Here is a 23,395-nt window from a genome sequence, read left to right as displayed (position 1 = left end):
CAAATTATTGTTAGTGTCTATATATCAAACATTCATTTTATACACGCTAAACATCTCTACAAAAAAAATCATTCATAGCAAACTGTCCCACTATGGGACGGTCAGGTATGGAAGTGGACCGCCCCACAGTATGGCGGTCAATGCATTTAAAAAAAAGGGAAATTTTTTTTTATGCCACTCTAAAACATGAAAATTAGTTATTTGCCACCCCAAAACATGAAATTAGTTATTTGCCACTCCAAAGTCATGAAATTAAGTAATTTGCCACAATTATACATATACTTCAGATTTTTGATTTAAATTATTCTGAAAAATAGTGTATAAGAAAACGTATTTTAGTATTTCCAATATTACCCTTCAATTCTTCAATTGAACAGAGGCCTCATTTCTCATTTCTCTTCTTCTTCGATCGGAAGCTAAACAGATCTAATTCCCTTCCAACTGCTCCCCAATCTCTTCTTCTTTGATCGGAAAGCAGAACCGCTCTCGGCGCCCACTTCTCCAGCGAGAACCACTCCTCTCCATAGACAGCAGAAATCTTTGCCTTCTCTTCCGTCGATCCCCTTCCCCTTCCGTCGAGCCAATCCCCTTCCTTTCAGTCCGATCCCTCCGCAGGAGCTACTGGACGCACTCCCTTCCATCAAATCCTTCCAAGTCGACGTTCGAACTGGAGAAGGCTTCAATGCTGTCTCTGCCTCCTTTGGCCAGTACCCATGTGATCTTCGTGCATGTGACAAGTCAGGTAATATACCAGTACCCATTGTGTGCTTTGATTGCATTACTTTATGGATCTGAGTCCATGGATTTTGTTTAGGATACCATAATTGTCTTAACTTAGACTTTATTTTCTCTCAGTAAATTGCACATTTTTTTTTTTTTCTGTTATAGACCTCATCACATCTAAAATTTCCAATTTTATTCTGAGAACCAAATATCCTATTTTATTCTGAGAATCAAATGTCATGTATAACATCTCTTTTTTAGTAATAAAAAAATTATCTTTGATTACTAACATCCTTTTTTATTGAAATTCGTCAACCAAGGGCATTTAGCCAGATCAAGCAAGGGCAGCTTTACTTTAAGCAAGGTAAAGAAACCTGCAATTGCATATGGCCTATTAGTGTCGTTTTAATTAATACTGATATAACCTCTTTTTCCATTGCTTAATCCAACTGCCAGATGCCAACTGGAGAGCAAGAAGTAGTAATGCAAGACAGTATAAATGAAAGGTTTATACCACATATGACCTGTAAAAATGATAAGTAAAACAGTAGATATAATTTATACACAAATGAAAAGTAAAACAGTAAAAATGCTATTAATTTATAATTTATACCACATAGGACTTGTTTCAGTCAGCATTGTGATATGAAAGGTTATCCTATGTTTTTGAGATCCTTAGTGATGAACATTAGATATAATTCATAATTTATTGTGAAAAGAACTTCAATGTAAAGTATTCCACTTTTCACATCATATATGTACGGTCAACCAACATTGATTTATGTTTGCATGAATTAACATAGGAATTTGTACTGATGTGGAGGCAATGCACTATATAGCAGAACAGGGACAAAATCGGAAATATGCAATCTACTCGGGCTGCAACATTCTGGTACAGGTGTTTTTGGCAAATTGTATTGAAGACTTCCATCATAGCAGGCAGTAGAGAAGCTAGGTAGCAAGGTGCATAAGACTGCATCAACAGTACAAATGTAGCATACAAATACAACATATAACAAGAAAGGCGCTACGCGGCCCGCATGATATGGCAAATTGGTGAAGAAGAACTAGTGCTGATTTTACCACCCTTGATAACCCATAACAGAGAATAAAGGATTGAATACAGGTCATGGAGCAAGGACAATCATCTGCATCGCCCGAATGTGAAAATTATTGTGAATTTGAGAGTGAATATGAATTAGGGCTTTTTTTAATATAATCACTAGTGCTTGTCTTTTGTTTCTAAGTATGTTTCATGTAATTACTAGTTGTTAAGGATGGTATATTGCTTTTTAATCTGTTTTGAGACTGGAGTTATTTTCCTGTTAATTTTAATGGTACAAGTAATTGTCATTTTCATCTCAAATTTTATTTTAATGAAGTCATACTGTTGATTGTTGTGGCTTTTCTTTGTTTTTATTAATACTATTTTTTTGCATTTATGTTAATTATGAAAAAAATTCAAATTATTTAATGACTGTGTTAGCTTCTTATTACACATCACTAACTGGAAATTAAACCAAGAAATTTCACTACTGATACAAGTTCAATCCATATGGGTTAAATGTATCTGTTTTTGTTCAATAATTTACAGTTCTCATTTTAATTACCTGACTATGTATAATGCATCTGTTTTTTTGTTGAATACATGATGCTTTTCTCATTTATATCAATGCATCTGTTTATGCCATGTACTTGTACCAATTTTTTCCATGCAGTAAGTTCACATTTTAAAGAAATATTGTGCTTTTTTGTTGCATTAGATTGACAATTGACAACAGTAAAAAGTAATTGCTACATTCAAGTTCATACAAGCTGTGATTAACCATTACACTTCAATTGCTGCATTCAAGCTACAATACTAAACCATATTAATGATACATCATCATTACTAAGGTTGAATCCTAAATACAAGCTAAAGCATACTAAGTACAACAATGACACTAAATCTGATTGACTCATATTTTTCATCTTCATTATGTAACCAAAATTTCAACAAAAATATCAAAATAGCCTTCTTAGCCATATAAGTCTGAAGTTTCATCCTTCATGCTTGCTTCAGACAAACTTGCATTTTCTGCATAAAAAAACCACCAAAATTACCAAAACAATACTTATATAATCTGGATTTGAAGTTGCAGAGGTTTTTTTTATTAAGTTTAAATGTTGATTTTACATATCCAAGATAAATGTAACCCATCCTCTCTCTCTAAAAGTATGGACAAACTATCGATATGGTAAATACTATAGAAAATTTGGCCAAAAATTGAAAACCAAAACATCGATCAAAATGCAACTTACAGTGTAGGTGTTCATACAAGGTACTGTTAGATGCATATATGAAATACAACCATTCGGGCAAATCGATCAGATTCTTTGCAATAGCCTTGAAACTTTGCTATATCCTCATGATTTAGCATGATTTGATTTTCAATAGACTAGGTTATTTTGCCGATTTTGCTAGGTTTCAGATTTTTCAGGTTCAGATCAGGATATGTCGAGTCTCATGGGATCGAGCTCATAATCTTATTACTGATTTCTATTACCTTCAAACTGCTGGCGGAGAAGCTTGCATGAAGGAGGGACTGGCACCACTGGTGGAGAAAGAACCGACAGAGGAGGAAACGGGGAGTCCGAATCTGCTATAATCCCGGAAGGAATTACAGGGCCCTGAAATTCCAGCATTTATGCCATACATAGTTCAAAACCATAACAAGTATATAACTATAACCCAACAAACAACATGAAAACAACAATCAATCATAAATAAAATAGCAATCACATTAACCAAATCATGTTTTAAATACTGTTAAAATAATTGATTCGATTCATTTCATGTACCTAGCTATGTAATGCAATTTAAAGTTGTAACACATAATTTAATTATGTACTCATTTTACAAAACCACTATCTTTATATTTTTTTTAAATATGAATTTTCCTCCTAGCTAGGATATGTCATGTATATAAATAAACTCATGTTCAAAAGTACATTCTAAATTTAGTATCGCTTCATTTTCCTATTTTCCTATTAAAATATATTATCATGCATCTTTATGCTTCAATCTAAAAAAAATAACAATAGCACATACTTTAACTATAAACTCACGTGAAAGAACCAATTGCCATTTTGATATCCTGCTTTCTTTTCATAAAATGTGATCTTGCCTAATATTACATGCCATGGATTTGATTATGAACTCATGTTTCTAACTAAACTCTTTAAGTGAAGTCACAATTCAATTCTAGAAATTACATTATGCTCCTCATAACAACTCATGCATTCAAGCTATGTAATTCAAAAGCATAATCAGAAACCTAACCACAACTAATTAACAATCAAGCAAGCATCAACATCAAACAAGGAAATTAACAAGCAAACAACAACAATGAGTTGAAGGAATTTGAGAATAACTCGAAACACGCACCTTAGAAATGTCGAGCTCAATAAATAACGCATCACTATGGCATAGACACATCCGATAGTCCTGCTTATTACCATCATGCAATGTTCATCCTTATGCCGTATTATCAAAAGGAAGAATTCGTCATGCTCGAAGAGGTCGACGTGTTGCAAGCGTCTCCGCCTCATTCATCTATTGTTGTAATTATCGGCATCACCACCTATCTTCTCTTCTTCCGTGCTTTGGTTGCACTTTAGCCGCGTCCTTCTAACAAATTACTTCCAATTTCAATCTCCAGTACACCAAGGGAAATAAGATATAATGGAAGTGAGATTGTGTGGGCGGAAGGAAAGTATTGTGCGGACTCAACCAGAAAAAAAAAATGCTCATTGGGGAGAATAAAGAAAAATAGGAAATATATTATAGCATTATGGAGAAAAGGGTAAAACAAAATTAGTAATAACATGTGGAGTGAAGAGAGGGTGACACGTGAGTGGAAATGAGGTTGGGTTAGTGGTGACAAAAATGAAAAATTTGATAATAGAAAAGTAGAGGCCGTGCCATGTGTCCCTAAATAAAATTCTTGAACTTAAAATAAATAAATATACTGTATTATATATTGTTCTCAACTAAATGATTAGTAGGTTTCCAATTAGCTCCTTTGCATTTTTGAAAATTACTTGAACTTCATAATTACCAAGATTTTAACTAACACCATATTACAATGAAAATATCTAAGGCTAGAGTAAAACTTTTCAAAATATTGAAATGAGAAATTTTTATAATTATCCTTTAAAATTTATGATTTCTATTTTTAAACAGATTTTATTTGAAGTCAAATAAAGTTTTCCAATATTCAAAAATTGGTATGTTACACTTGTTGTATTTACAATGTACGAGAAATGAATATTACTTTTACTTATATTGGTGGCAAGTTGCCAGAAATGAATATTAGTTGGACTTTTGGATACCAGCAAGAGTAAATTTGCATTACAAAAGAAGTATCTTTTTTTTATAAGCTTCTTGTGATTTATTTGGGTGGAAACTTGAGAAATACACATTTTTGTACGAGGTTTCGAATATGCATGCCTCCTCTGTTCATTCAATTTGTATAATTGTATTTTTGACCTAGCTTGTATGCTAATGTAAAGCAATTCAAACACTCTGGCGACAAATTTCTTCTGTCCAGGGCGTTAGTTGTTAGAAGAATGACATTATTATAATTTTCTTTTGTTATTATTCAGTTATAAATTAGCTGCAAATTGTGAGAATTGGATTTTGCAATTAATATATTTTTTTTTTCCAATTCTCCTGTTCTTCTTTATCTCAATGATGTCTTAATTTTTCTAAATTCTTGCTATTTAGCGTTAATTGAGGAACTGTTTCAGAAAAGAAAGAATGAGAATTATTTGTGAACAGGATCCAGTCAAACAAGTCATCCAGTGTCTTTATCGGATAAGATAAACTTCTTTTCCCACCTTAGGGGTACTTTTCAACAAGTCAGCATAGTTTAAGCTAAGTCTTTCCTATCAATTTGGTAATGAAAGGAATTCACCAACCTCTTCCTCTATCCCAGTAGAAATTTTCTGGATATTGTAGAAGATAACGAAAGAGTAGTTAGTTATCAATCGCCTGCCCGGAATACTAGTGCTGTCACTTTGAATATAGTAAGCTAGCAAGGTCAGTCATGGATTTTATTGATGCATTACAATTATTACTTATTTGAACTAGATAATACCCTTTGTGACCTTGATTACTTCAACTAGTCTTGCTTTGGCTTGAACAGTTAATTTACTGAAAGGAATGCGCGCACCAGCTTCTCCCTCTCTGGCTTGAACAGTTAAAAGCGTCTCCTGTTGGATGCCGAGACCTTGAAGATAGTAAGATAACTAGGTCAGTCAAGAAAACTACGTGAACAGTATTTATGAATTCCACTTGTTTATCTGTTACTACATAATATCAATCCTTAGTTACCTTGATTACATCAACATGTCTCGCTTTAGTTTGGAGAGTATTTCACGAAGTTGTCACGAATGTGAAGATAAAATTAACTTATTTTTATTAACTTTAATTTGCTATGACGAACATATCATCTGAGGACATGTAAACAAACAACCATATTATATAAAAATTTGCTTAGCGTGAGTACCCGCAAGACCCAATATGACCGGATTTGGTAGCCCAAATGAAACTAGTGGACCATATTCAACACCGCATTAAATGTATGAACCTCCCCACTAGACATTTTAGAGCTAGTAGAGGTTCCAAATGTTGCGATAAATAGAAAGATCCGACCATATCAGCAAAAGGAAGGTGAATACCTCTAAAGGAGAGAAAATTATATAAAGAATCTGCAGTTAATTGCATTTTAGGATCCCATTTCCATTAAGGGCAATCAGAGGCAATTAGAGAACGATGAAGAAAGAGGTGATATGTTCTGCTGTCACTCTGTTGTTAAGTTTACCGTTAATTTGTGAAAATGTAGTGATGGCTAAGAGATTAAAATGTTATCTCAGATCTCCTAATTAACACATTTTTTATCCATTACCGATACAACCCAGAATATCCTCTATCCTTTTTCTTAATCTTCTTCTGATCCTCGCTCTCTTCTATATGTATTTGCATGGCACATTGGTTCAGGTACCTCATGGCAATGAAATTGCATGGGCTCATGAAGTGAAGTGGGCTATGAAATTGAACCGAGGTCTTGGTTATAGCCCACGTCACACCATATTGTATATAAAAATGGATATAAGCAAATATTATTATATAAAAACGGAATTCTTAATTTATTAATTATTTAATGATAAATAATATAAACATTAACGCATAATTCCTATCCACCATTATCAATTAAAAATATAAAATTACATTATGCGCATTTAACTATATATGGCTATGTACGCACTTAACCGTATATACAGTCCACTTAACCGTATATACAGTCCCTTAATAATTACTTCACATCATTGTTTTCATTTATAATATATTTGTATTAATTTATTAAATTATATTGTCTTCCAACATCGCACATATGAATATGTTAGACTAAAATCGGTAACGGGTAACATAATGTCCTCTCTGAGTCGAAAATCAGAAAATGGTTTCAGGCTTTCAGCCTCACGAGCTCCTAGTCAACCCTCTACCATAACCAAATGCAAGCCAAATAAATTAAGTCAAATTATTGTGAAATTACTCAAATCAAAGCTGGTTTGAAGACACATTAATGATGAAATGTCTTTTCAAATGATCAGCTACAAGGACTGAAAATATCTAATTGGCATGCCAAGGAAAAATAATTAAACAGTATTATATTATATAAATATATCCAATTGTTTTAGAATTGTAGACAGTTACATTCCTACTTGTTGACTTTCTCAAGAACGTAATCGCGCTATTCCCAGGGGTAAAAATAGTTAGCTAATATCAACTATGGAAAACGATTCCAATAGTACCTCAGTTTGTTGTTCTTTTCTCACCTTCCTATTTCCCAGGGGTTTAAAGTGATAAAGACAGTGTTCCGATGTTATCCAAAAATATTGAATTAAAGCAATTTACCATGAGAAGTGCATCCATGTCAAGACAATCAGACGAGACCTTCATGCCGAGTTCCTCAGGTGTGTTCCATTAATTCATGTCCCTTACAGACACAATCGCCACCCGAGTTTGTACCCATGAGTGCACCCCTAGAAATTGAAACAAAACTTTATAAAAGACAAGAGAAAAGAAGAAAGACACCACACTCCCAGAAATCTCCCTATCCCTTCCAATTTTTTTGCTCAGAAGAATTTAGTACATTGTATATTTTTTACACAACCTAGGCATTGATCCTTTTTTATACCCATCAGCATAGGTAAAATAATAAAGTATCACAAGGATTTTTCTGTATATCTAGCATGATAATTTCCTAATACAAGAGAACTAAAAACAAGAAATAAATCCAGAAGATGTCATATTCTTTTGCTCCCATATTTCATTGATCCGATATTCTTATTTGAGAAAGATCTCCTGCCCTTGTTGTTTCACACTAGCACATACTTGCCTTATAACAAATCCTGCCATGTAATACACATAAATATAGTAAGCAATATTTACCATTCCTTAACAGAAAGTTTCAAGAGAAGAAAGAGCCTACCCACACCATTTCCTCAGGGAAACCATACAATCAATATACCGAGCAGTGATTCGTTCCATGACCATGTCAAGAAAAATGATCATTTGTTAAAGTCGGGCTTGCTTCCGGTGTGTGACCAGCCTGATTTTACTGAATGCCTGGATGCTTCGAGAAAGAGAACTTTATCCAGATCCTATGCTTTTCGTATTAGGAAGGTACCTCTTTTATATATTTATTTATTTGTTTGCTCCTAATTTTCAGTTGTGATTTAGAGCCCTCATTTTGTTGATTTATTATTTTTTGGATGGGAATAAAGCTTTAATATAGGCTGAAAAATTCATTGTTTCAGTTTACAATAATTGCCTATCATAAACTGGGTTTTGTTTTGTCTTGATTGTGCTGAAGCTGTTCTGAGTTTTCACTGTGGAAATAAACATAGCAAACTCTGTTCTGTCCTGTTTCAGACTTGTATATTCCAGTCTCACTCAATGAGTGTTAAGGCAAAATAGTGTTCTAAGAGAAGAAAAGCACACTGTTTGGAGTTACTTTATTGTAACAAATCAAGTATTAATCTTCGATGAATACTTTTATAAGAATTTGTATCTAAGCCAATTGTCCATATTCACTAACATAACAAATCTTTTAAATTTCTTCATCCAAGCACATATTTTATTTGTTGCAGTTACTGAAGTAAACAAGAATAGGAATTAATCATCTTGTAGCTAGGCTTATCCAACATTTTCTTATTTGCAATCATGAATATTTTATTGTTTTAAATTTCCTTGAACAAATATATCTCCTATTCTCTTGAAGGATGGTAATCCAAAGAAAAGTGTTTTTGGACATGACTGTACAAATAGTTAAATGCAGACTGTGACCAATGATTGGGCCATCCTGCATTAAAAAATTCCAGGAATCCTTACAGGGGTGCATGTTATGCGAAAATGAAGATAGAAACTCATAGCATATTTAATAGATGCAAGTTATGTGTGTCCCCATCATTATCCGGCGTGTTCTTCCAGCTGTATGCTAATTTTCCGTGACTTATATGTTGTCTTCTTATGTTGTTTTGCAGTTGCATAACATGCGATACAGTGATGTTCATCGACGGGCAAAAAAGCACATTGTTTTGCAGTTGCATAACATTCATGGATGGGCAAAAAAGGCAATTGTAGATGTTTTATCGTCCCTCCCGATCGTGGATCCACATTCTAAATTTATTAAGCAATGGAATCAATTTTTCGATATATCATCCCTTGTAGCCATTTTTATTGACCCCTTTTTTTTCTTTCTACTCTCTGTCGAGAAGGTGCATATTTCTCTTTCACCCCTTCTTTTTTTTATTTTTTTATTATGATTAAAGTAAAGTGAAACAAATACTGAAATATTATATATCACACTGTTCTTTTCCTTTTAATTAAGTAAAAAGTAAGGTGCTCATGAATTGTGCTCACTTGTTCGTACACTTTTTTCTTATTCAGACAAATAAATGTATGGTGCTAAATTGGTCCGTTGGAATAGCGATTGCGGTAGTTAGGAGCATCACTGATTTTATTTATCTTCTACACATGCTTGTTCAGGTGTTTTCAAATTTTGTTTACAAAAACCCAAAATAATTGAAGTAATCCAAGTGAAATGTAGTGAATCCCTATTTAGGTACTTACATATATAACATTACCATTTTTCTTTCAGTTTAAACTAGCATATGTTGCTTCTGATTGGACAGCTGTTCTTGGAGGTCAGCTGGTTGAAGAACATGGGAAAATTGCACTTCATTATCTGCGCGGATATTTTATATTTGATCTCTTTCTTGTTCTTCCACTTCCTCAGGTAAGTCATATATAATCTTATGAAGAAGCATTCAAGATTGTTGTTGTTTTTTTCCACTTTAGTTGACCTTGTATATATTCTTTATTGTTCATCACCATTTTTTCATGGATTACCAAATTATCTTTTGTCATGCTCCATTGCTGGTAAAAGGCTAAAAGCCCATAATATGACTACACAGACTAATAAGTTTCTTATCAATGCAATATACTTGCTTACGTTTTGTTGCCATATATGTGTATATATATTCCACACAGGTGCTGAATTTGGTGGTCATCCCAAAGTATATTCGGCCTTCTGCAGAAAACTATTCAAAATATACGTTGCCTACCATCGTCTTTTTCCAATTGCTTCAGTATATCCCCAGAACGTTCAGATTCCTGCCACTGCCTGGTGGACAATCTTCTAGGGGCTTCATATCTGAGTCAGCTTGGACCAATTTTGTAGTTAACCTTCTCATGTTTGTGCTAGCCGGTCATGTTGTTGGTTCTGCCTGGTACCTTTTTGGATTTCAGGTTAGTTGTTGGATTTATGTTTAAGCACCAGTCTCTGTAGCCTCATTACTTCAAATAATAAGAAGAAAACTAAGGTAATTTACATGAAAATTTGTGGCTCCATTGCATATGCCTCCCCGTTTGCAAATATGGGCGAACACATCTACGAGCCTTTATGCAACCTATGTGGGTAGATCCATAGATGTTATATACTTATATAGTTATATTGCTAAAATTCCTACACAGAGCAGCCTCAACTTTCTCCTTTTTGCATTATAAGAGAAAATATATTTACATGATAAATATTTCTTTCTTATTTCTCACTTTTAGAGGGTTCGGCAATGTCTTCTTGACACTTGTGGCAGCTTCAACAAGACGCTTTGTTCATCCCTGATAGCTTGTGGGACTGGGGGAGACATTGATAACTTTCGTCAGCAATTTAGACAACAATGGAGAGACTATGATAAATCTAGTAATTGTTTGGATTCTACTTCGGACCAGTTTTCTTATGGAATTTATCAGCTGGCCGTTCCTTTAACTACCAAGGACAGTGTGATTACCCGATACATCTACTCCTTATTTTGGGGATTTCAGGTAGAATATTACAGCCTTCTGTGTTTCGATCTCTTCTTGTTTATTCGTATTTGCAAATGTAAATAACTTTGTTATTGCTTTCAAATTTTAGCAAATAAGCACATTAGCTGGGAATGAAACGCCTAGTTATTTTTTTTGGGAAGTACTTTTTACAATGGCCATTGGTGGTATCGGTCTGCTACTCTTCGCTTTGCTAATCGGCAACGTGCAAAACATCCTTCAAGCCCTTCAAAGAAGGTTGACATTTCTTTCATTTTCTGTTTGGCAAAATCGATTTTCTCCTGCCTGCCACTTCTGTCTTTTCTACCTATTTTCCCTTTTTGAGAGATAATATGGTACGCAGGAATGCGTATGAATATCAAATCATTTTTTATTTTGTTTCAAGTTTTCCGTAATTTGTATACATTGGTATAATATATATTCAACATTAATAATTTGGGGTACATCTGTTTCCAGGAGACTGGAGATGCAACAAAAGAAGCGTGATATGGAGCAGTGGATGCGTAACATGGGTCTATCTGATGATTTGAGAGAGTATGTACATAAGTAATTTGAATATGGTACTATATGTTACTGATGTGTATGGATGAAAACGGACTAATGTTGTAATACAGAGCTGATTTACACTTCGGCCTTTATGAATTTGTAGGAGAGTAAGAGAAGCTGAGAGATTGATCTGGAGAACCACTCGTGGATTGAATGACGAAGAGTTGCTGTTGAACTTGCCAGATAACCTTCAAAAAGATATACGCCGCTGGCTTTATATTCGTTTGCAAAATAAGGTCTGTGTTTTGTGAATGTTAATGTAATATTTTTAATTGTTCTTTGCATGGTGCTTGTCCTTCGGTCATCATGTTAAGATTTTGATCACCAAAATTTGGCTTGGGTTTATGTCAGCTGAGCTTCCCTATATAACTATATTGAAATTCCAGAATTACTGCTACGGGCTGTGCTTGTACTTAATGGTATATAACTATATATCTTACCAGGCCTCTGACCGGTAGCCTCGTCTGACTGTACTTGAGAGTCTTTAATTATTTTCCTTTGTTGTTCAATCCGCCATAAACCACTGTTTGCATCATAAATAATGAAAAGATTCGATCTAAATTCTCAGCAGAGAAAAAATGTATGACCAGCCCACAGACCATACTGATGTTGGACTTGATTAGCCCAGAACCAGAATAACTTGTTCAGAACTAAAAGCATTTATAATAACAATTCTGTGAAATTCACACCTAATAAAGCAGTAAATGCAGGTGGGGATATTAACTGAGGTACATGATCAAAATTTTTTTGATGCTATAACTGATAAACTAAGACGAAAGCTGTACCCAATGGGGAGCCACTTAGTTGACGATGGGGACCACATAGATAAGTTTGTATTCATAGTGAGGGGTACGTTGGAATGTAAACACAGGAGTGGAGATATTTCCAGGTTGAGCAAAGGTGATGTGTTTGGCGAGGAGCTCATCACCTGGTGCATAGAACAACTGTCTTTAGGCCATTATAAAGGTACCTTTATAACCTTCTCTCTCTTAGGGGTAAATTTGAAATTTAAAAACAATGTTTTTCTATTTTACAGTGGGAGGTAAGAACAGATACCAGGGATTGCGCTTAATTTCGGAAAAGACTATTACGTCTCTCACAAATGTTGAGGTGTTGGTATTACGAGCAGATGATATAGATCAAGCCATCTCTGTCTCTGGTGTCCTATGCAACCCTGGTGTCCAAATGGCAGTTAGGTAAATTTATCCTAGCATTTTGTTTTTATTCAATATAACAATTCTATTTTTGAAGTTTTACTTATGAGGAAACCTTATAAAATTGTATATGATAAGAATTATCTTATTTTATTTGCCTGCAAAGGAACAAGTCCCAAAATTTGAGAGAGAGTGCTGCGAATATTATCCAAGTAGCATGGATAAAGTGGCACTTCAAACAGCAGAGGAATAGAAAGAGGCGCTTGATCAAACAGCAAAACACGTTACCATATTCGAGAGAGAGAGCTGCGAATATTATCCAAGTAGCATGGATAAAGTGGCACTTCAAACAGCGGAGGAATAGAAAGAGGCCTTGATCAAACAGCAAAACACGAAGAAATATTTTTTATTTTTTTCTTGTAATACACAAAGCAATATTTTAATTTTTCTTACTACTGCAAAAAATCCTGACATAAAAATATTGATCCGAGTAATTTATCACAGTCTTAATTAAATTAAATTCTATAGTATTTCATCTTTTTTCAAAGAAATGTGAAAAAAAATCATAAAAATTTCTAATTAAATAAAAACAATATATAAATCGAAAACATTCGGTTGGTTTCGGACAAGAATCTAAGAAATAAAAAAACATTATGTTCTGAATGCTGAGAGTCTCAACTGTCCACTTTTTTTTCTGGACTGACGAGAATCCTAGCTGTCTAGATAAAAAGTAAGCCGTCGAAATTCTCGGTGGTTTGGGCACTTGTATAATTCTTCAAAAATCATGAATATTTCTATTAATTTTTATTTAATGTTAGATATTTAAAAAAAGGGAAAATTTCCAGTGTGCCCATCTAAATTTTTGAAATAGCCAATTTTCCCATAAAATCACCTTAATATCCAATATACCCATAAAAAATTAACCTTATTCCTTCTATCCCCTTTTATTCATTTAATCCTTTATTTTATTATTAAAAAAACTAATCTGACCAATATAACCTTGAATTTAAACTGGAGGGTCCATTATCTCTAATTGTTTCTTCCTCTTTTAGACCAAGTACCTCGCGTGGCTCTCTCAGCCCCAGTTCTGTCACGTGTCTCTCAGCAAATAGAAAAAACAACTATGCAATTTTTCAGAAAAACGAAATGCACGGATTGATTCAAGATTCCTCAGGAATTTTTTTTTACTCCTACCTGCTAAATGCATATAGAACTTTTTTTAGGGAAAGGCCCGCTGAGGCATGCTCACTAATCAATAGAAATTACATAGCATAAGTCCATGTTCTAGAGAAATAGAAAACAATACTTCAAGCTAGCCTAATGCAATAAACCAGAAAAGTAGAAAATCTGAAATTACACTTAATTCCTAGAAAAGAAGTAAAAACTAGATAGTCTAAAAGAGATTAATGCAGTGAACAGTGTCATGCCATGACCTTGAATCGTACCAGTACCATGCCATGACATCTCTGTTTCACATCTAAATTACAATTTAAACCTAGTTTCCATCCATTTGCATTGGTACCTTCAAATCCGCTGATTGGTACCGGTACCATGCTGTGAACAGTGTCATACCAGTTATAAGCTTTGATAATAGAAAAGAGAGAAGTAGAAATGAAATGGTATTGTATTGATTGTGTGTTTACAAGGTGATTAAATTCATCTATATATAGCCACTGTTATTGCCTTAATCCTTTCTGTTACAACGCTAACTATAATCCCAATAATCTATTACATTTGTTAACCATAGTTCTAACCATAATCAATTACAGCTAACCAATTCGGTTACAGTAGTGATGACATCTCTAATACACCTCCTAATACCAGTACCGTTCCATGCCCATCTCTTCTCACATCTAACTAACAATTTTTACTCAATTTTCATCCAATTGCATTGCTACCCTTAAGTACAATCCTTCTTGCTAGGTTGGTTAGGGAATGTGGATCCTGTAAGGCTTTCCTTGAGATATGCTTGAGGAACCAATTGTTTAGGTTATGACCTTCGAAACCTAAAGTGAGTATTGGAAGCTTGAAAGCTAAATTGCCAAATTACTGAACTAGAGAGGGAAAGAGCAAGACACGGAGCAGAGAGAGATACGATAGAGATGTTTTTTTTAGCACCGAAGGAAGAAAGGCATAAAATATTAGACACACACAGTTTTCCATTTCTTATTCGATCTCTTGTAAATTTAATTATGTATAGGTATATGGACACCTCTAGTTTAATATCAAGGGCTTATTAGTCAGTTCAATTTTTAAAATAACTAAATAAAAGGGTATAGATGAAATAAAGTTATTTTTTTATGGGTATATTGGATATTATGGTAATTTTATGGGGAAATTGGCTATTTTAAAATTTTTGATGGGCACACTGAAAATTTTCCCTTAAAAACCCTCTTCTAAATAAAATTAACAGCATTAATCTTGTTTTCCACACAGTAGTAATTGTTGCTAAAGTAAAAACACATGACTTTAAAGGGAGCAGGGTGTATATGATGAGGCTCAGTTAAACATGTATATATCCTCTGCATTAACTCAAAAGGGTATCTTTTGAGTTAATGTATTTTAGTCGTTTGATTTTCAAGTGTCTGATTTTAACATATGAGTTTTTCAATATTAATACGGATCTAGTTTATACGAATTTTAAAATGGATCGGATTGTCCAGATGTATTAACTCAAAAGATTTCCTATTGAGTTAATGCAGAGAATACGAATTCGACTCTGTCCGAGTCATTAATTTGATTCACATTAAAATTTGTGCGAAACTAAAATTACAAACCGTCCTATGAATCTAATTAAATCTGGTGTACTCATCTCAATGTGTATAGACTAAATATGAGACCAAATTTGAAATTGTCGAATTAATACATGTGTTTACATTTTTTTTTGGTCTCATAAGACACAAACTTGAATGTTTGCATTGAAATCTCTGCAGGTTTGTTAAACTATTATTATGTATTTAGATTTTAGACAAAAAAAACATTAATCTTTCGAAAAGAATAGTGTTTAATTTAATTTTCATAAAATTCTAAATGGATATATTAAAATAAAAGAAAGTAGAATCTAACACTGAGTATACCTCATTACCTCCATACACAGTACACACATATAGCGCCACATAAGAACTACATGATGCTTTCCTTGGCGCTTTCACACGATTTTTTCCTTCCCATATTCTAAAACGAGTCTAGCTTCAAAACCTATCGAATATCAATATTTTTTTATTCTATATAACGTCAACTTCAAAACCTATCGAATTGATTTCAAACGGTAAATCCAAACCATTCAAACCGATCTACTTTATTAGTTGTGCGTTTACATGTAAAATTTATAACTTTTTGAATTTATTTGGTATCAAGTCAAGCGGTCAAATGTACGAGTTTTTAAGTTAATTTTAATACATTCAATTTTTAATTTTTTTACCGCTTGGTTTGATACTAAAATAACTCGAAAATATAAAAAGTTTGCATGTAAACACATCACTCATAAAGTAAATTGGTTTGAACAGTTTGGATTAGTCGTTTGAAGTCTATTCAATCAATTTTGAAGTTAGTGTCATGTGACACTGATGTCATACTAGCCGGACTCTTCTAAAACGCAATTATTAAATCCACCATTAGTTTTGTGTTCCAATCATATTTCAAATCTTTATTTTCGTTCTCAAATTTAAAACAGTCGATCATAACAGCTCAATATCATATGCATATTAAAATGTACTTAGAGAATAAATTTTAATTTTTTTGAATTTTTGCTTTTTTATAGGTACAAAATCATTGTTTCTGAATCATCAAAAAATAATAATTTTAAACCTATCTAAAATAATAGTACAAAAATTCTAAAAATTATATAATTTAATCTCTAAGCATATTTTAATATGAACATCATGTTGAGAGATTCAGATCAACTGTTTGAACTTTGAAAACATAGATAAAGATATGGGATATAATTGGTGCACAAAAACCAATAGTGTATACAAATATACTACAACCACATATTTATGGAATTCCAAAAATATCAGGACCACCAATTTAATTTGTGGCTCTATTTTTGGGAGAGCACAGATTAACCCTGCTCATTATACAAATATACTATTATTTATATTAAACTTTTAAAATTAATAAAAATTTAACTCAGAATTCTTGATCGCCTCTTTTATCCAACACAAATTTATATTTTTTATTTTTTTTGTTTGGCAACAAAGATGACAATTAATGATACTACAACCACATATTTATGGAGTTGACTCCTAGTCTTCTCCACATATTTTATCTATCATATGTATTGTTTCATATCAACACAGAGAGAAACAAGAGAAGAGACTTAGCAATTTTAGATCCATGGGTCTAAGAGGAATGATTTCCAACCTTCTCTCTTTAGGTGCCAATTTGTTGCCTTCTATCATTGCATCTACACAAGCCCCGTCTTCTTCCTCATCTCCTCATTTAAATCAAAACCATCAAATGAAGGCTGAATTGGAGAAATTGATGAGGATGTTGGAGCGGATCAAGGCCACACTCTACGATGCAGAGCAAAGGGAGATCGGAGACTTGTCAGTCAAGCTCTGGTTGAAGGAGCTCAAGGGTGTTTTGTATGATGCAGAGGATGTGTTGGGTGAGTACCACTATGACATCTTACAGGCACAAGTTGAGGGAAGAGATGCTTCTCCACCAGTTTCTCCTAAAATGAAGCTAATTCAGGTAACTAATTTTATTTAATGTCTTACTGTTAGAGTAAATGGAACTGCTCATGAAGTTCAGGACAAAACAAAAAAATTGTAATTTCTAATTCCCTTGTTAATGACAAAAAAATGTAAGCTTTTGGAACTATTATGCAGAATATGAAATGTCTACTCATAGTCTCACACTCACTATGAGCCAAAATTTTTATTTATATCATATTCCAAAAATAAATAAACCAAAAAACCACGTTGTCTATGGAATTTCAAAAATACCAAGCCACCAATTCAATCTGCGGCCCCATTCTTAGAAGAGCACAAATTGCATTTTAGGCCCCCCAAAAATCCAAAAATGCACTGTAATATATTGATATTTAAGTTTTTGGAGGGCCTCCAATTCTGGAGGCTGCTCTAGTATTTTTCAAATTCTCTAATTTCAGACGTGTTTTTTTTTTTTTGAAATTGAATTAATAAAAATTTCGGCACTATGAGGTCCAGGTAGAGATATACAAGTAAAAGGTACCAGCTGGACATATGGCATGCCAGAGGATATATGATGAGTCCATATAAACCACATTGCCAACTGCACATGTGTAGCAAGGACCTGTAATATATAACTATTATAATTTATGTACATGAACATTATAGTAGGTAATACACTCTCAAGGTAAATAGAACTTTTCAGGTTCCGTATGGCATGCTTGATCGAATTCAACAAATAAGGAGCACATTTGATGAGATTGCGAATGATCGGATAGCACTTCAACTGTCAGAGGGAGATGGGCCGAAGCATTGCAACAACGAACTACAGGTAGCTCCAACTAGCCACTTTGTAGTTGAGTCAAATATCTTTGGGCGAGAGAGGGAAAAGGAGAAGTTGATTGATTTGTTGTCCTCTGAATGTGATGATGTTGTTTCGGTCATGGCAATTGTTGGTATGGGGGGCATTGGCAAAACAACCCTCGCACAACTTGCCTATAATGATCAAAGAATCCGACAAAGGTTTGATAAATTTGGGTGGATATGCGTATCAGAGAATTTCAATGCTGAAAGACTCACCAAAGAATTATTAGAGTCCATTACAGGAAATGAGTGTGGTCTTACAAATTTGAGTACTTTGCAAGAGAAAATTTTGAGAGAGATAAGTGGGAAAAGAGTACTTTTGGTTCTTGATGATGTTTGGAATGAGAAACATAATCTTTGGGATCAATTTCAGGCTCCTTTTATGTCAGCAACATTTGTTAAAATCCTAGTTACTACAAGGAATGATCACGTTGCGCGAATCATGCAAACAGAGCCAACATTCAACATCGGTCATTTATCAGCTGAACAGTGTTGGCGATTGTTCGAACATTATGCATTTGGTGGAGTACAACAAAATAACAACCCGAAGTTGGTAGAAATTGGAAAGCAAATCATGAACAAGTGTGGAATGTTACCCCTAGCTGTGAAGTCAATTGCTAGCCTTCTAAGGCATGAGGCAAAAGAAGAGAGTTGGAGAGAGATTTTAGAAAGTGAGCTACGGGAGTCCGATGCTAGCAATGAGATATTTCCATCTCTTCAAATAAGCTACGCACGCCTTCCTCTATACCTAAAGTCTTGTTTTCAATATTGTTCCATGTTTCCTAAAAATTACTATTACAATGTCGGAGAGTTGGTGAAATTATGGATGTACCATGATTTTATCGAGTCCAAAGGAAACAAGACCGCAGAAGAGATTGGTTTTGGATATGTACAGCAGCTATGCCAGAGGTCCTTTTTTGAAAGAGAAGGTTATAATGAGGGGAATGATTTTGTTTGCCAAGAGTTTAAGTTGCATGATATAGTTCATGATTTAGCATGATTCAATTCAGAAAATGGTTGTTACTCAATTGAGGTTATCAACCTCCCAAGGTTTCCTAATGTATTGTACCATTTGTATATAGCTGATGGTGTGAACCTATTACATCCAATTCCCTTTGACAAATTCACGGCTCTGCGGACACTCATTACAGGCTATTATGTAAAAAACATTTTCTGTAATTTTAACCTTTCAATGGCACCAAAATTAAGAGCTCTAGAACTATGGAGTTTCAGTGAATTAGAATCTCTTTCCTCCATTGGTGATTTGAAACATCTTCGCTATCTTTCAATTAGGAATATGTTCGTTCAAAGGCTACATGAATGCATATGCTCCCTCTACAGCTTGCAAAATCTAACTCTTAGGAATATTGATATCGAACAGTTGCCAGCTAAAGTAGGAAATCTAATTAGCCTGGAAGAGCTGTTAATTAGTTGTTGTTTTAACCTCAAGGTATGGCCTGAGTCCTTTTGTCAATTGAAGGCCTTGAGGAAACTCTTTATTAGTAGTTGCTCTAAATTTAAGGAGTTACCAAACAACATAGGAAACCTAGTTAGCTTAGAAGAGCTCCAAATCGAATATTGTTGTGGCCTCGAGGTGTTGCCTGGGTCCCTTTGCCAGTTAAAGTCCTTGAGAAAACTCAGTATTATTTATTGTGAGCTACTTAAAGAGCTTCCTAGTGACATGGGTAGGCTTACAAATCTTCAAACTCTAGAAATCAGTAATACTGGTGTGAGTTATATACCACCTAGCTTGAGCAAATTTGTAGGAATTCAAGCTGTAAAGGTGAAGCTCAAATGTGAAAGGATGGTTAAAGGATATTCCTGATTTGGGAGGAACTCTTTGTATATGTGGATTGAGAAATATTACCAATTTAATGGATGTACAATGTGCTAACCTTGTGAATTTTGCAAACTTGGAGCACTTGATACTATCATGGACAGGGGATTCTTTTCGGTTCATAGATGGCAGTGGATTTATGTTGATCACTAAAAGTGGTCGGGACATATTTCTTGAAGATCAAAGTTGTTTTTCGGTGATGGTTAGTCTCGAGCCTCACCCTAATCTTACCAAGCTACAAATAGATGGTTATGGTGGCAGGATATTTCCAGAATGGATTGGTAGCCTATGCAAACTAAGGTGTTTGAAAATTGCCTTCTGTCATAGTTTGCTATTCTTAGAAGCAGAGTCCCTGCCATTACAACTTCAAGAATTGGAAATTTATGCATGTTGGATGCTAGTATCTATGACTGGAATGCAAAAGCTGAAATCCTTGGTCAAACTTTCCATTGTAAGTTGTCTGAATCTGAACTCAGTTACGGGACCCTCCGTTGAATCTCATGATGTGATATTGCATGGACGCCAGAATCCATATGGGAGCTCATTGTTGGGGTTGACAAACCTTGCGTCTCTCAGAAGTTTGAAGATTTCAAACTGTTTCAAATTGAAAGTATCAGCAGATGAGTTAATTGCTGTAGAACCTTGCAAAGTTGAGGTCTCCAATTGCGGTTAAAGGAGTGGTACTTGCAACATGGAATAATCTACAAGGTACTTCCAAATTCCTATATTTTTATAATATTGTTGATAGATAACTGATGATACTATTACATACAAGCTGTGATAAATGCAATATCTGTTTATCCTCTAAATTATACTGGGTTGTATAAAGGATAGTGCATATATTTAAGATGAAATTTGCATGATATGGTGCCAAGTAGAGTGTGACCTTTGTTGTCTTAATCCAAATTTAAAAGTTCAAATCTTAATTTAAGGAATGGTAATCAAAGAAGATGTGCAAGAGAGAGATGACAAATCTGAAACCGATGGAGATGAGGATGAAGATGAAGATGAAGTGATTTTGACAGTCCTAGTGGTTACTTGGATTTACTGCACCACGAGTAATTCACCACTTGAATCAAAATTTCACAACACTGGTCCTAGGTTAAAGGAATGATGCTTTTGCCATACAGCATTACCTACAATGTACTTTCTATTACTTAATTTGCTATCTTGCCATTATATATTTGAGGAAAGCATCATCATGAACTGTAACTGAACCAAATTGCTCATTATTGGTTTCAAGATTCAACATAATGACCTTTTTGCTAGGCTGTAAATAATGGACTTGAATTTCGGAAGAGATCTAGAAGTATAAATCAAGAGGAGGGTTCAAATGCCTCCATTTTTTGTGCCTCCACCATGCCTCCATTTTTTAAAACTTTAATAATTCAAAATTTAAAACTTAAAAATCAAAATAAAACCATTGGATATGATCTACATCATTTTATCTATGCACATGTAAAAAATTATGACATTTCAATTTTATTTTGATTGTCATCAAGAGCTTGTAAAAAATGCACTAATTTGGATGATTTCTAGACATTGATTTTTGAACTTATTGATTCACATAAAAACAAAATTGAAATGTGATAATTTTTTATGAGCACATAGAGAAAATAACATAGATCACATCTAACGGTTTTATTTTGACTTTTAAGTTTTAAATCTTGAGTTATTAAAGTTTTAAAAAATGGAGGCATGATGGAGGCACAAAAAATGGAGGCATTTGAACCCTCCTCATAAATCAAATGGCTGTATTTGAAACTCTGAATAAAAGTAAACAAAAACAGAGAAAAAGGTAGGATATGGTCCATTGCAAAACCTAAACTAGATGCAAAGAGGGGCTTGTGTTTCTCTTGTATTTTTTTACTTAGATATGAAATTTGATGCAGATTACAAATTTTGCCCATTGAGGATGCTTAAGGATCATCAAGTGTGCTTCTTTTAGGTGGAGAAGAAGCTCATGATCTGGTGATATTATACAATTATAAATGATTTTGTTTCATTTATTTCAGATAATTATGAGCATCAACCCATTAAATATTCACAAGAGATTTTTTTAACCAGTTCAAACCTCGAATTGAAAGGGACGGCCCGTGGACAAACTATCCTTTTAAGGTTTTGTAAAACCTTAGCTCTATCATTTTAAGGTTTTATGTTTCAGTGTACCTTTTTTCCTTTATCTTTTATATCATTTTTAGGGCTTCATTTGGAAAGTGTTTAGTGTTGTCCCGTTCTCACTCAATGGATGTAATCGAACTTGAAAATTCTTTGGGTGGATGTTGTTACTAGAATTGGCCTCTTTCGTGTTTGTTTTTTTGCATCCTTTAATTCATGGTATTTGATTGAACTGGATGTAGCATTTTCAAAGATTGACTTTATTTCATGTTGTTCTGTGTCTTGAAGTTTGGGGAACTTACAAAAATGGAGGCTCTATATTTGCCTACAAGAGAACTTGTTCACCATTTCCTCTAGAAAACCAGGGAAATAAAATGTATGTAATAATTGATAATTCCATTTTCTTGATATAATAAAATTTGTCATATTGTCTTTAATGATTGGTTGTTTTCTGGTAAATGTAGGCAAGTGTGTTACTGGTATAGCTTCTACAGAAAAATGACTTGTCATATCTGAAGAGCTTGAACAGCCTTGTAGGTTGGTTCAGTACATCATGTGTTGTTCATACTAGATACTTGGGATATTGATTGCTTCAAAACACAAAAACTGAAATTTACAAAAATGGAGGCTCAAAGTTTTAAATTGTAATTCTTTCACAATACTGCTTGGTATTAGAAGTAATTTTAAATAAACGAAAAAGTATGTAATTCTTTCAGTTGGAATTAATGGGATTGAGTTTTCAGAAATTAGTGGACATGAGAAATTAATACTACATTCTTTTCCAGAACCAGATTTCGCCTTTTTATTGTACCAGTATATAGAAATCTTTCCTGTTAAGTCCTTTTTTCCGGTATCAATCCCTAGCTAGGTCACTCTTTCTCCATCTTTTTTTTTTAGAGAACTCGTCTATTATATACCAGAAAACATACAGTATATATGACAAGTCCAAGACTCCAAGCACCACATAAAAAATAAAAATAAAAAGATATCCTCAATCGAAGAAGCTTCAAATTATATACTAGATTTTCTTTTTATTTTTGTTCATCTATCATCTGTGTATTTTGTACAC

General features: G+C 33.8%; 2 protein-coding genes and 2 long non-coding RNA genes across 7 annotated transcripts; 3 read left to right on the top strand and 1 right to left on the bottom strand.

The window, feature by feature from the left end:
- Nucleotides 1-2,500: 2,500 nt before the first annotated feature.
- Nucleotides 2,501-4,729, bottom strand: LOC144568646 (uncharacterized). Its single transcript, XR_013515927.1, has 3 exons — nt 4,151-4,729; nt 3,270-3,393; nt 2,501-2,800 (listed from the first exon to the last, which is right to left on the bottom strand). It is a non-coding gene; the product is annotated as an uncharacterized LOC144568646 (long non-coding RNA).
- Nucleotides 4,730-5,631: 902 nt separating this feature from the next.
- On the top strand, nt 5,632-13,375 carry LOC144560115 (putative cyclic nucleotide-gated ion channel 20, chloroplastic). Of its 3 annotated transcripts, XM_078309271.1 has the most exons (15): nt 5,634-5,806; nt 5,913-6,019; nt 7,621-7,743; nt 8,235-8,455; nt 9,316-9,549; nt 9,722-9,820; nt 9,933-10,070; nt 10,325-10,582; nt 10,892-11,155; nt 11,247-11,392; nt 11,612-11,689; nt 11,805-11,937; nt 12,412-12,667; nt 12,738-12,897; nt 13,022-13,375. In XM_078309271.1, exons 3-15 carry the CDS (start codon nt 7,650-7,652, stop codon nt 13,230-13,232), a joined length of 2,292 nt encoding a protein of 763 aa, XP_078165397.1. In that variant the 5' UTR covers nt 5,634-5,806; nt 5,913-6,019; nt 7,621-7,649; the 3' UTR covers nt 13,233-13,375. The 3 variants fall into 3 exon arrangements, with proteins under 3 accessions (XP_078165406.1, XP_078165397.1, XP_078165411.1); XM_078309280.1 differs by lacking the exon at nt 10,325-10,582 and having other exon boundaries at nt 5,632-5,806; XM_078309285.1 differs by lacking the exon at nt 7,621-7,743 and having other exon boundaries at nt 5,636-5,806.
- A 3,766-nt stretch (nt 13,376-17,141) lies between these two features.
- Nucleotides 17,142-20,115, top strand: LOC144560097 (putative disease resistance protein RGA3). Its single transcript, XM_078309250.1, has 2 exons — nt 17,142-17,550; nt 18,214-20,115. Exons 1-2 carry the CDS (start codon nt 17,191-17,193, stop codon nt 19,369-19,371), a joined length of 1,518 nt encoding a protein of 505 aa, XP_078165376.1. The 5' UTR covers nt 17,142-17,190; the 3' UTR covers nt 19,372-20,115.
- Nucleotides 20,116-20,191: 76 nt separating this feature from the next.
- Nucleotides 20,192-23,110, top strand: LOC144560106 (uncharacterized). 2 transcript variants are annotated; one of them, XR_013513328.1, is made up of 5 exons: nt 20,192-20,916; nt 21,141-21,351; nt 22,101-22,358; nt 22,615-22,702; nt 22,791-23,110. It is a non-coding gene; the product is annotated as an uncharacterized LOC144560106 (long non-coding RNA). The 2 variants fall into 2 exon arrangements; XR_013513327.1 differs by having other exon boundaries at nt 22,101-22,702.
- The last annotated feature ends 285 nt before the right edge of the window (nt 23,111-23,395 follow it).

This window comes from Carex rostrata, chromosome 1 (genome assembly GCF_964058835.1).
Source record: "Carex rostrata chromosome 1, lpCarRost1.2, whole genome shotgun sequence".
NCBI lineage: Eukaryota > Viridiplantae > Streptophyta > Magnoliopsida > Poales > Cyperaceae > Carex > Carex rostrata.
Note: the sequence above shows the minus strand (reverse complement) of the source record. Positions and strands in the feature narration are given on the sequence as shown.